A 12297-nucleotide genomic window follows, 5' to 3' on the forward strand; every position below is an offset into this window, starting at 1 on the left:
AACACAATAATACTAGGTGATTTTAACACGCCTCTCTCACTACTGGACAGATCTTCCAGACAAAAATTGAACAAAGAAACCATAGATCTCAATAACACAATCAATAATTTAGACTTAACGGACATTTATAGAATATACCATCCAACCAAGAGCGAATACACTTTCTTCTCAGCAGCGCATGGATCCTTCTCTAAAATAGACCATATATTATGCCACAAAGCTAATGTTAGCAAATACAAGAAGATAGAGACACTACCATGTATTCTATCAGATCATAATGGATTGAAGTTAGAAATAAATGAAAGAGTAAAACACAGAAACTATTCCAACACCTGGAGATTAAACAATATGCTATTATATGATGAGTGGATAACAGAAGATATTAGGAAGGAAATTAAAAAATTCTTAAGAGGTAAATGAGAACAAAGAAACATCATATCAAAATCTCTGGGACACTATGAAAGCAGTACTTAGAGGGAAATTTATTTCATGGAGCGCATTTAATAAAAGAAGTAAAAAAAAAAAAAAAAACAATGTAAATGGTCTCACTCTCCAATTAAAAGACATAGTCTGGCAGACTTGATTAAAAAACAAGACCCAACTCTAAGTTACTCACAAGACACATCTCACAGGCAAAGGCACAGGATAAAAGTGAAAGGATGGAAAAGGATATTCTATAAAAACAGAACCTGAAAGCAATTAGGTAGCTACTCTCTTTCTGACAAAGCAGACTTCAATATCATCAGAAGAGACAAAGAAGGTCATTACACACTAGTAAAGGGAACAATTCAACAAAAAGATATAATAAAAGATAATACTTATACAAATATCAGTGCACTAATTACATAAAATAAACACTACTTGATATAAAAGCTCACATAGATCCTCATACAGTAATAGTAATTTCTTTCTCACCCACAGAGAGTCATCCAGTCATAAAATCAGCAGACATTTCAGACCTAAATCTACAGAATATTTCATCTAATAACAGCTGAACATACATCCTTCTCTACTGTTCATGGAACTTTCTCCATAAAAGACCATACCTTAGGCCACAAATATAAATAAATATATTTCAGCAAAATACAAATATATGTGTAATTCTTCACATCTTATCATAATGGAATAAAATTAGAAATCAAAAGCAAGAAAAACTATAAAAATGAAACACACAGAGACTGAACAATACACTTGTGAACAATGAATGGGTCACATAAAAAATTGAGAGAAATTTAAAAATTCTTGGAATCAAACAATAGAGATATAGCATACCAGAATCTCTGGGACACTATGAAAGCAGTTCTAAGAGGAAAGTCTATAACTTTTTAAGTGCTTATATAAAAAAATCAGAAACATCCCAAATAAACAACCTAATAATGCATCTCAGAGTCCTGCAAAATAACAATTTCATAACCAGTAGAAGGAAGAGTGACTACAGACAAACTGAAATTAGTGATACAGAAAATAATAAATAATACAATGGATCAACACAACAAAGAGTTGGTTCTTTGTAAAGATAAACAAGATTAGTAAACCATTTGTCAAATTAACAAAAAGAAACAAATGATCCAAATTAATAAAATTCAAGATGAAAAAGGAGATATTACCACACACATCACTGAAATCCACAGGCTCATTATTTTGAAAACTTACATTCTGATAAATTGGAAAATGTAGAAAAACACTAATGTCTAGACATATAAGACCAATCAAAATTCAACCAAGAAAATATAGAAAACGTAAGCTGGGGGCTGGGGATATAGCTCAGCCAGTAGAGTGCTTGCTTGTCAAGCACAAAGCCCTAGGATCAATCCTCAGCATTGAAAACAAACAAACAAAAAACAAACCTAAGCTGGAGCTGGGGGTGTGGCTCAGAGGAAGAGGGCTTGCCTACCATGTGTGACCCCTGGATTCGATCTTCAGCACCACAAAAAAAATAAAATAAAGATCCATCAACAAAAAAAAATTTTTTTTCAAAAAAGTAAACTTAAGCTGAACAGTAATAAGTCATGAGATGAAGGAGTAATAAAAATCCTTCCAACAAAGAAAAGACTAGGACCAGATGGATTCTCCAATGAATTCTATCAGATCTTTTATAAAAGAAAAACTAATGTCAGTTTTTTTCAAATTATTCTACACATTAAGAAAATGAAACTACAGTTGATGAACATAGATGCAAAAACCCTTAATAAAATATTAGCAAACTGTATTCAACAATACATCAAGAAGATTATCTATCATGATCAAATTTGGTTTTATTACAGGGATGCAAGGATGGTTTCACATACACAAATAAACATAATTCACCACATAAAAATAATTAAGGACAAAACTCACATGATCTTCTCAGCAGATGCAAAGAAAGTCTTTGACAAAGACATTCATGATAAAATACTTAAGAAACTAGGGCTAGAAGAAACTTACCTCAGTATCATAAAGGTTATATATAGAGAAACTCAAAGCCAACATCATACTGAATTGGGAAAACTGAAAAAATTTTCTCTAAAAGGAGGAATAAGACAAGAATGTTCACTCTCACCACTCCTATTCAATATGGTACTTGAAATTTTAGCCAGAACTAAGATGGAAAGACCTCCCAGGTTCTCAGTTAGGCAGGATTATATTGCTAAAATGGCCACATTACAAAAAGTGATCCGCAGATTCAGTGTAAACTTCACAGAAATAGGAAATAAAGTCTTAAAATTCATATTGAAAAATAAAAGACATAGAACATCCAAAGCAACTGTGAGCAAAAAGAGTAGTTCTTGAGGCACTGCAATACCTGATTTCAAATTATATTACAGAGGTATAATAACAGAAACAGAATAGTACTGGCATAGAACAAACACATAGACCAATGAAACAGAGAACACAGAGACAAACCCACACAGTTAAGTCATCCAATCCCTGACAAAGGCACCAAAAATACATCTTTTAAAAAAGTGGTCCTGGGAAACCTGGATATTCATATGTAGAACATCTTCAACAATTAGTGAAATGCAAATCAAAACTATACTGAAGGGGAGTAAAAGGAGGGGAAGGGGTATGGGGTAGGAAGGATAGTAGAGTGAAATAGACATTATTTGCTCATGCACATATATGACTGCATGACCCATGTGATCCTATAATATGTACAATCAGAAGAATGAGAAATTATGCTCCACTTACGTATGATTTATCAAACCACATAAATGTATTCCATTGTCAAGTATAAGTAATTGGAACAAATTAAAATTTAAAAAAAAAAAACACACTGAGATTTCATGTCACTCTGGTTAGAATAGCAGTCATCAAGAATACAAATAATAAATGCTGGCAAGGAAGAAGGAAAAAGAAACATGTATATACTGTTGGTGGGATTACAAATTAGTACAACCACTATGGAAATCAACATAGAGGTTCTTTGAAAGACTAGAAATGGAATGACCATATAAGCCAGGTATACCACTCCCTCAGTATTTATTCAAAAGAAAGTCATCACACAATAATGATGCATGCATACACAAGCTTATGCCAGTACAACTCAGAACAGCCCAATTATGGAACCAGTTTAGGTATCCATAAACGAATGGATAAGGAAAATGTGGTACATATATAGAGTGGGGTTTTATTCAGCCATAAAGAAGAAAAATCATGTCATTTGTGGAAATTTTTAAATGAAAGAAGCCAAACGCAGAAAGCCAAGGGTTACATGTTTTCTCTCATATGTGGAATCCAGAGAGAAAAATTTAAAAAAGGATTTCATGAAAACAGAAGAGAGACCAGCAGGGCAGAGGAATGGATCAAGGCAGGGAAGAAGGGAGAGAAAGGGGAAGTACTAGAAAGCAAAATTGATCAAACTATGTTTTGTGCATTTATAAATATGTCACAATGAATCCTACTTCTACAATTATAATGCACCAATAAAAAAAAATAATCAAAACAACAAATAGAAAATAATAGCTGGATCTCCAGAGCCTTCCCACCTTCCACACAGCTGGGAGTCTATTCCTCTCTTACCCCTGCGTAAGACTGGAAACACACTCCTACAGATGATAAAACAAAGGGATACATGGAGAACACCAGGCATTATCCACACGTTAGGTTATCAAGAGAAGTTTATTCATTGATTGCTGAGAACCTATCTCTTCCTTAGCTTGCTCCCAGAATACTAGTAGTCAGTGAATATCTAACCCACTGCCCCAAGGCAAGACACTAAAAGAAGAGATCTAATGACATGGATATTCGAGCTTCCCCAATTAATCTATGACAAAGCCTGTTTCATACACTACCCACACTGCAGCATGTTGTGTATTTTCCAAATTGGATTAAAAAAAAAAAAAAAAGGGAGTTGTAAAAGAAAAGAGAAAAATAGGGGATGGAAGGTGGAGAACCAGTATAAATCTGTCTTCTTCTGCATAAAATAAAGACCTTAACCTAGATCTCTTAGAACAGGAGAACTTGCAAAGACTTTATATCTGATTGTTTCAAAAATAATTTAGGATAGATTACAAATCTAAATTAATCTAAACTAGAATAACTAAAAATAAAACTGAAGATAATCAATATGAAAAACCGATGGTATGGCTATAATGAACAGATTGAAATAATTAGGGAAGAAAAGAAAATGTTGATGATTTTGTCTAAAACTGCCATCTCTTCTGTAATATGAATTTTGTAATATTTATTTAATTGAGCTAAAAAAGAATTAAATATTAAACACATAATATAATTCCTGGTTCATAATAGGCATTGAAAAACAATGGTTATTATTACTGCTACATAGATTTTCTGAAAGACATATTTTCCTAAAAAACTAATTTAAGGAGAAATAAAACTTGTGGGTCTTTACATAAAGGGCACTAGATAATACAGTGAATCATATCTTTAACCACTGTTTTTCAAAAGAAAATTTCATGTGCTAATTTCTACTGAAAGTACAATCTTGAGGGTACCACATTATACTTTAATTCAGTGAAAAAGGCATTCATTGCACAGGGTTTAGAAAATATGGCCTGACAAACTTAAAATAATCGAGTTTGGAGGCGCTAAAGTAATATTAAATTGACGTGTATCTATAATGTTTTACTCACACACTAGAAGTCCTAACAGTCTTTAAAAGGATTCCTTTTAGAAATCAAAATATATCACATTTACCTTTACCTTTGTGGCTGTGCTATCTGAAGTCTTGAAATCATTCATGTATTCATCTAAAAACACTTTGAAAGTGTTGACCCAAACTCTCACTGGAGATTCACTCCAATCACGCTGCTCAAGCCTCATGGTCTTTTCCAGGATCTGTTCAAATAGTGCGTAGAGGTCTTTATATCGTATGCTTTTACCATCATCCATCTAATAAAAAAAAGAAGTGTAAGGTTTTATGCAAAGATTCTTTAAATACAGAAGACTGATTAAACTTTTAGTGGTAATATTTAGAATAAAGATTAGGATCCTGATGAAGTTTCTTATAAGCAGGCCTATGAGGTCATGTGGTATCTATAAACTTCTAAGTTCATACAAAAATAGAACTTTCTTAAGTTTTAGTCAAAGACCAAACAGTTAAACAATGTGATAAGCAAAACCTGAGAACTGCTCCCTTAAGTCTGGCCTTTTAATTTTATTTAGCTCTGAAGATTATTTGCTCCTCTCTTAATGACTTATTTCCCCCCAAATGAACCTTATTTAAAATATTTAAAGAATAAATACTTGGTTCTTTGCTTAACATGATAGGTAACCTTCTTTATCTCTACTTATCTGAAGAAGAGTGGCATGCTCAGAAAAATACTGTAATTCTTGCAAAGAAATCTAAATGGAATTCCTTTTAACTTGTTTAAATGAATCTGGAATTTTCTAAGAGAAAAAAGCTCTTTAATAATGAAAAAGTATTATGCACATTTAAAATTTATTTCCCTCTTCAGACTTAGAAACTAACCTTTTTTGGATATAGTGTTAGAAAATCATTATTATTCATTGCCGTGAGAAGCTGAGGTTGGAGGATCATAAGACTCAAAAAAGGGCTGGGAGTGTAATTAAGTGGTAAAGTGTTTCTGGGTTCAATCCCCAGTACCAAACAACCAAAAACAAACAAAATAAAAAACAATACAAAACTTATGCTGATGAAAATATAAAAAGTAGAGTATACACTTAAAAAGTTTTTCTGATTTCTCTTTTCACAATGAATTAAAGAATCTATTTGAACAAGGTGGGGTGTGGTGGTGCACACTTATAATCCCAGTAACTCAGGAGGCTGAGGCAGGAAGGTCGAAAATTTGAGACTAGCCTTAGGAACTTAGTGAGGCCCTAAATAATTCAGTGAGATGCTGTCTCAAAATAAAACCGAAAGAGCTGGGGGTGTGGTTCAGTGGTTAAACATTCCTGGATTCAATCCCATGTACCAAAAAAAAAAAAAAAAAAAATCAACAACAACAAAGAAAAGTCATTTATAAATATTCAACATTATTCATAAAAGATAATTTATAAACACTAATGATAATTCAATAGACCAAAGCATTACTGAGAAAAATAAATTTTCTAAAACATGACAAATATCATGATGGTGTAAGACAAATATGAGTGCCACAAAATGACATACAGAAATCAACTTCACTGGGAAAAAATTGTGCAGTACATTCTACACATAAAAGAACTGGAAACAATCGACTGGCAACAGAACTGTAAGGACAGAGAAGTTAAAAAACTACAGAGCCACTGGGTGAAAAAGAATCATACCCAAAATACCTGAATCAACATCTTAAGGACAAGAAAAATGCCCATAAGGGGGAAAACTAATCAAGGAAATTTAGGGAAGCTATTAATATAAGGCATTTGGTATACTCTTCCTTAACTATCCATAAAACATAAACAAGAAACCAGAGAAATCTCTATTTGAACAAGGCCCCTGTACCATCTTCTAAATCATTATTTAATTTTCCATATGTTGAATTACTGAATATCTGCTAACAGTCTAGCTTACCGCCAATGCCGATGAATAAAAGCTGAAGATATTCTGCCTAAATTCTTTCAGTGCTTTTTTAAATACAACATCCACTAGTGTATCCTTCTTGCTGTCCTCATTATCTAGGTCATGCATCTGGAGGCAACACAAAGAATTGTATAAAATCAACTAATTAAAAAGAGGCAAATGCAACAGCAGAATTATATTGTCTTTTCAATAATGCCTGTTTTAAAAGTAGAAGCTGTAGGCTCTTATGATGCAACCCAGGTAAAAAGTATGACTATATAAGCAAACTATTATAATACTAGATAACTTTGAAGGTCCCTTTGAACATTGTATGATTTTATTGTTCTATTATTATTGTTCTAAAAACAACTCCAAATGAGCAAGGACAAGCCTTATCTTCATATATGAAATGTAATGTGATAATTATAGTAAACTGGAAGTCAATAATAAAGCCTAAAACATTACATCCCATCTATCTAATTATACTAATGTATATTCTATTATTTGTACCTTTCAAGTAAAGAACAGACCATCTAACTTACTGAAGCATATGTAATACCTCTGGAGGGCATGTCCTATTTTATTTATGCATACATCTATATCTGTATCTATATCTATCTATATATATTTATATATATATAAGCTGCTCAGAGGTTTGACTCAGCAATCAAAGTGTACCTTTTTCAGAAGAAATTCATCCATGCTTTTTAAATCACCAGTACTTGTTATGATTTGGATAGAGTCATTTTGCCAATGCACAGACTCAAAAGCCACGTTGCTAATCTTCACACTTCGCTTTCGCTTTGCCTTTGGAGAAGGCTCTTTGTTCTCTTTGAACTCTTTCCGGCAACTACCAGGCAGTTCTGGGCTCAAAGGAGGTGTTGGGTTATAGTGAGCTAATTCTACAAATCAAGATAGAATACCCAAAAAGAAATGTTTAGTAAAAAAAGTATTGATCATCTCCATGCCCTTCTTTTGAAGTTCCTTTGGCAAGTTACTGAAAGAAACATGCAAAATATCTGAAAAGCAAAGTAACATTAATGTTTGTAGTCAAGAAGGTATACGATAAATACAGATGTATGTAAGAATGATCACTAAGTTTTTTGGGGGTTTTTCTTGGGGGGGGGTATGGGGATTGAACTCAGGGGTACTCAACCAGTGAGCCACATCTCCAGCCCTTTTTTGTACTTTATTTAGAGACAGGGTCTCACTGAGTTGCTTAGCACCTCACTGTTGATGAGGCTGGCTTTGAACTCACAATCCTCCTGCCTCAGTCTCCCAAGCCGCAGGATTATAGGAGTGCACCACTGCACCCAGCTTGACTTACCACTACATTTTAATGGGAAATACTATCATATCTTCCAAAGAGCTAAGGTCTGATATTAGAAACCTGGATGGCGGTGTCTTACAGAACATCAACCTAAATCCCAATTCCTCATTTCAAAAGAAAAGAGAAGAGAGTATGCAACCATACTACCATATTAAATACTGACTTAATCTAGTCATAGCTCTGCTATATCTGTTTGAAAGAATATCCAGCTAAACCTAAGTCTAAGAAACCAGTGAAATTTTAAAATTGTTAATTTTTATTAACTATGGTCTACAGTCACAAAAGTTTCAGTGATAATAGCTGGGGATAGCTGGCAACCTATTAGGGACACAGATAACTGCTTTATTTTTGCTTGAGTATCTTTAGTATTTAGAATTTTGTTATATAACTATCTGAAGTTCTCACAAAATTCTAGAAATAAACTGGCTTTGCCTGTAACAGAGAATTTTTCTTTGCAATTGTTTGTACTAGAAATCAGATTCCATGTAATCCTTACAATCTAGAACTAGAGTAGACATGCCAAACCCCATCTGAAGCCTGTTGAGAATGTTGGCTTCTCACTTCATATACACTTGTTTCCCCAACATGAATGCTCCTTACTCTGTCCAATGGTATATTCTAATTCCATCTAAAAGCTAACTTTGATAATGATGCAAAACAGTGGCCTCCTATATAAGACTAACTGCCACCTAAAGCAAGAATTGAAACAAACTAAATCTCAGGTATGATACCAGAATAAAGAATATAAAGATACAGGATATAAGTACATTTAAATTGATCGGAAATCAACTGATTTTAATTCCATTACATAACAAGTATCTATTTCAATTGGCATAGTGTCTTACATAAAATTATATAGAAGTTGTCCATAATGTATTGTAGCATTAAAAAATAAGGGCTACCTTAATAAAATTTTACCCAAATGTAAATAAAAAGCTATAATCCTAATTTTTATATAGGTGTCCTTATAAAGCAAGTACAATAAAGTCTAATAATATTACTTCAACTGAAAGCTTTATGCATCTTGGAAATTAACAATGAAGAATATAATTGTGGAAAATGAAAAATTTAGATTGATTATTGTCAACTAGACAAGATATAAGAAACTGAACACCTTGATAATGCAATGGTGAGAAAATTCAAAGTTTTCCAAGCCAAACTTGCAATATTCATTTAATTCATTACCCATATAAGTTTGTCAGCTGATAGAAACAAAGCCATAAGACACATTTCTACTATTTCTTTAGAGCTGACAGAGATGCCTCTGCTCCAGGCCTCCACTTCTAAGTCAAGATTGATGATCTTTCCTCTTTGCTCCTTTATTTTGTCCTAGATTCGAAAAGTTTTTCCTTACTTATTACAACTTGTTTTATTCTATCCTTCCTTAAGAGATAATAGCTTTCTTCCTAGGATCCTTATTTTAGTTGGTGCTGGTATTTCACACACTCATTACCACATCCCACCTCTGATGTATATCCCTTAAGATATATATAACCAACATCTTTACATAGTAGCTAAAAATCTCTTTAGCATCACTAACAAAAAGGCATAGGAAGAAGGGGTAATCTAATATTGGTATCACTAGAATCCTTGGAGAGTGAGTAATGCTAACTATTGGGTACTTTTGAATATGTTATTATTCATGCTCCAAAACTAAAATAATAGCTATATTATAAGGCACCAGGCATTTGGTAGACATTGACATATAACAGCTATCTAATATACAGCACAGTGGTTAAGAATGTGGATTCTGGAGCTGGACTATCTGGTTTCAAATCTTAGCTCTTCCAGTTACTGTATGTGTATAAATAAGCAACTTCTTCAATGATATATTCATTATTCTCATCTATAAGCTGAGAACCCTGGCAACACTGTTGTCAGAATCAACTGAGTTAACTCATGTAATATACTTAGAACAGTTCCCTGCAAGTAGTAAGCACTCAAACAGGGGCTGTTCTTATTAATACTACTAACACATATTTGTGAAGTAAATGAATGATGGCTAAATTTTGGCAGTATAGAAGACTAAGGCTCACCTAAGATTCAAAGCCACTCTTGAAATGGTTGTTGCTTCATTGTTTTATGCCACATATTCTTGGAGCTTTTAATATGGGCATATGGTAACTTTATTTATTAAGGAAGCATGTAACAATCCTGGTCCTATCTCATTAGAATATCTAGCCAACAGGATTGTCATTATAAATACTAAAGGAATAGCAAACTTCCAGAAAGAGTAAACAGAAACTATAATTTTAAATACATTTTTAAAAAGAGTCAAATAAAATTGCAGAGTCAATTTTACCTTCTGGAAATTGATGAGATGGAACCACATCTGAGCCAGCAAAGAATGCTGAAACCTCTGACTGAGTGGCAGGTTTTACTCTAGTAGTCTTCTTCTCTCCTTGTTTCCCTTTGGTCCAAAATCTCATCTTAGCTTTCTGAGGTCTGTTTAAAAAGGAAAAGGGGGGGAAAAAAAAAGGTATAAACAGAAATCAGCATGTTCCGGTGACTTTGTATATCATCTTAGATTTTATAAAATTTTCACATACATTACACCTCATTTAAATTTAAACATTTTTAATCTTCCATTTACACTTTAAGTTCACCAAGGTAGTTTCCTCTTCTTAAATATAAAATAATAAATCTCAGAAAAGTTAAATAATTTTCTAAAACAAACCAGGTATAGAGAGGTGGAACAAGGATTCCAACTCAGGCTTTCTGAGTCCTAAATTGATATCATTCTTGTCTCCCATCCAGCTTGGATTTAGCATATAGACAATATAATAACAAATAAAATACTTTTAAATAAATCATCAGTAACCACCAACCATTCTAAAAAACATTACATTATTTGTAATTTCCTTGTCAATTTTAATATCACTATAATCATGATGTATACATAATTTTACATCTTTTTATTATTGTAAAAGTTTTAATGTTACTAACACAAGTTAGCAATAGTATAATCAACAACAGCCACTACTTATTTGAATGCACAATGCTAAGTGCTTATACAGAAGTACTTTAATTATAACAACTTTACTTCTAACAAATTACAAGTTGAGCATGTGTAATTCAAAACAATCTGAATCAAAAAATACTATAAAACACAAAAATTTCTAGTGTTATTACACCACAGGTAGAAAATTAAACACCTGACCTTAGGTGACTGGTCACAGTCAAAAATAGACTATAGGTGTTTATGGAACTCAATTTCATGTTTAGCCTTCAATTCTATCCTCAAAAATCTCTCATTATATATGTGCAGGGTCCAAAATTCAAATATTTGAAATCAAAACACTTCTTAGTCCTAAACATTTTGAAGCAGAGATAATCAAACTGTACTATAAATATTAATACATGTGAAAAACTGGAGATTTGGAGCTGGGCACTGTGGTGCACACCTATAATCCCATCAACCTGGGAGACTGAGGCAGGAGACAGCCAAGTTCAAGGCTAGTCTTAGCAACTTAGCAAGGCCTCAAGTACCTTAGCCAGACCCTGTCTTAAAATAAAAAATGAGCCAGGCGCAGTGGCTTAGGAGGCCAAGGTAGGAGGATCCTAAGTTCAAAGCCAGTCTCAGCAACTTAGCAAGGCCTTAAGCAACTCAGGGAAACCCTGTCTCTAAACAAAACATAAAAGGGCTGGGGACGTGACTCAGTGGTGACACGCCTCTGGGTTCAATCACCAGTACCAAAAAATAAAAATAATAAACATTAGGGACTCTCCTATAGATACCCAGCCATTCAGGGACAAAGTTGAGACTCACATCTACAATACTACATTGCCTCTTTTTAGGGCTTGTATACTCTTTCATCATATACCTCAAGGAAATACCTCTAGATAATAAAAATAGCTCACACTTACTGACCATATATTATGTAACAAACCTTTACTAGGAGGTTTATTTGTACATTAACTTGTGAATACATGAATATGTAAGTGAAACTTCAAAATTATCTGAGCATCTACTAGGTAACAGGCACTATGCCCTCACACTAGATTCCTAATTTTCACAACTACCATG

The 12297-nt window shown here is 33.2% G+C and overlaps 1 protein-coding gene across 1 annotated transcript in view; it reads right to left on the reverse strand.

Annotated features, from left to right (window-relative positions):
* Window positions 1-12297, reverse strand: part of MYO9A (myosin IXA) — a 285639-nt gene that overhangs the window by 62560 nt on the left and 210782 nt on the right. The window contains 4 exon segments of the mRNA XM_079123120.1: window positions 5143-5331; window positions 6953-7069; window positions 7619-7842; window positions 10573-10715. Of these exon segments, the coding sequence (XP_078979246.1) occupies window positions 5143-5331; window positions 6953-7069; window positions 7619-7842; window positions 10573-10715 (673 nt within the window).

Source organism: Sciurus vulgaris (genome assembly GCF_902686455.1).
Source record: "Sciurus vulgaris genome assembly, chromosome: 2".
In the NCBI taxonomy this organism is placed as follows: Eukaryota; Metazoa; Chordata; class Mammalia; order Rodentia; family Sciuridae; genus Sciurus; species Sciurus vulgaris.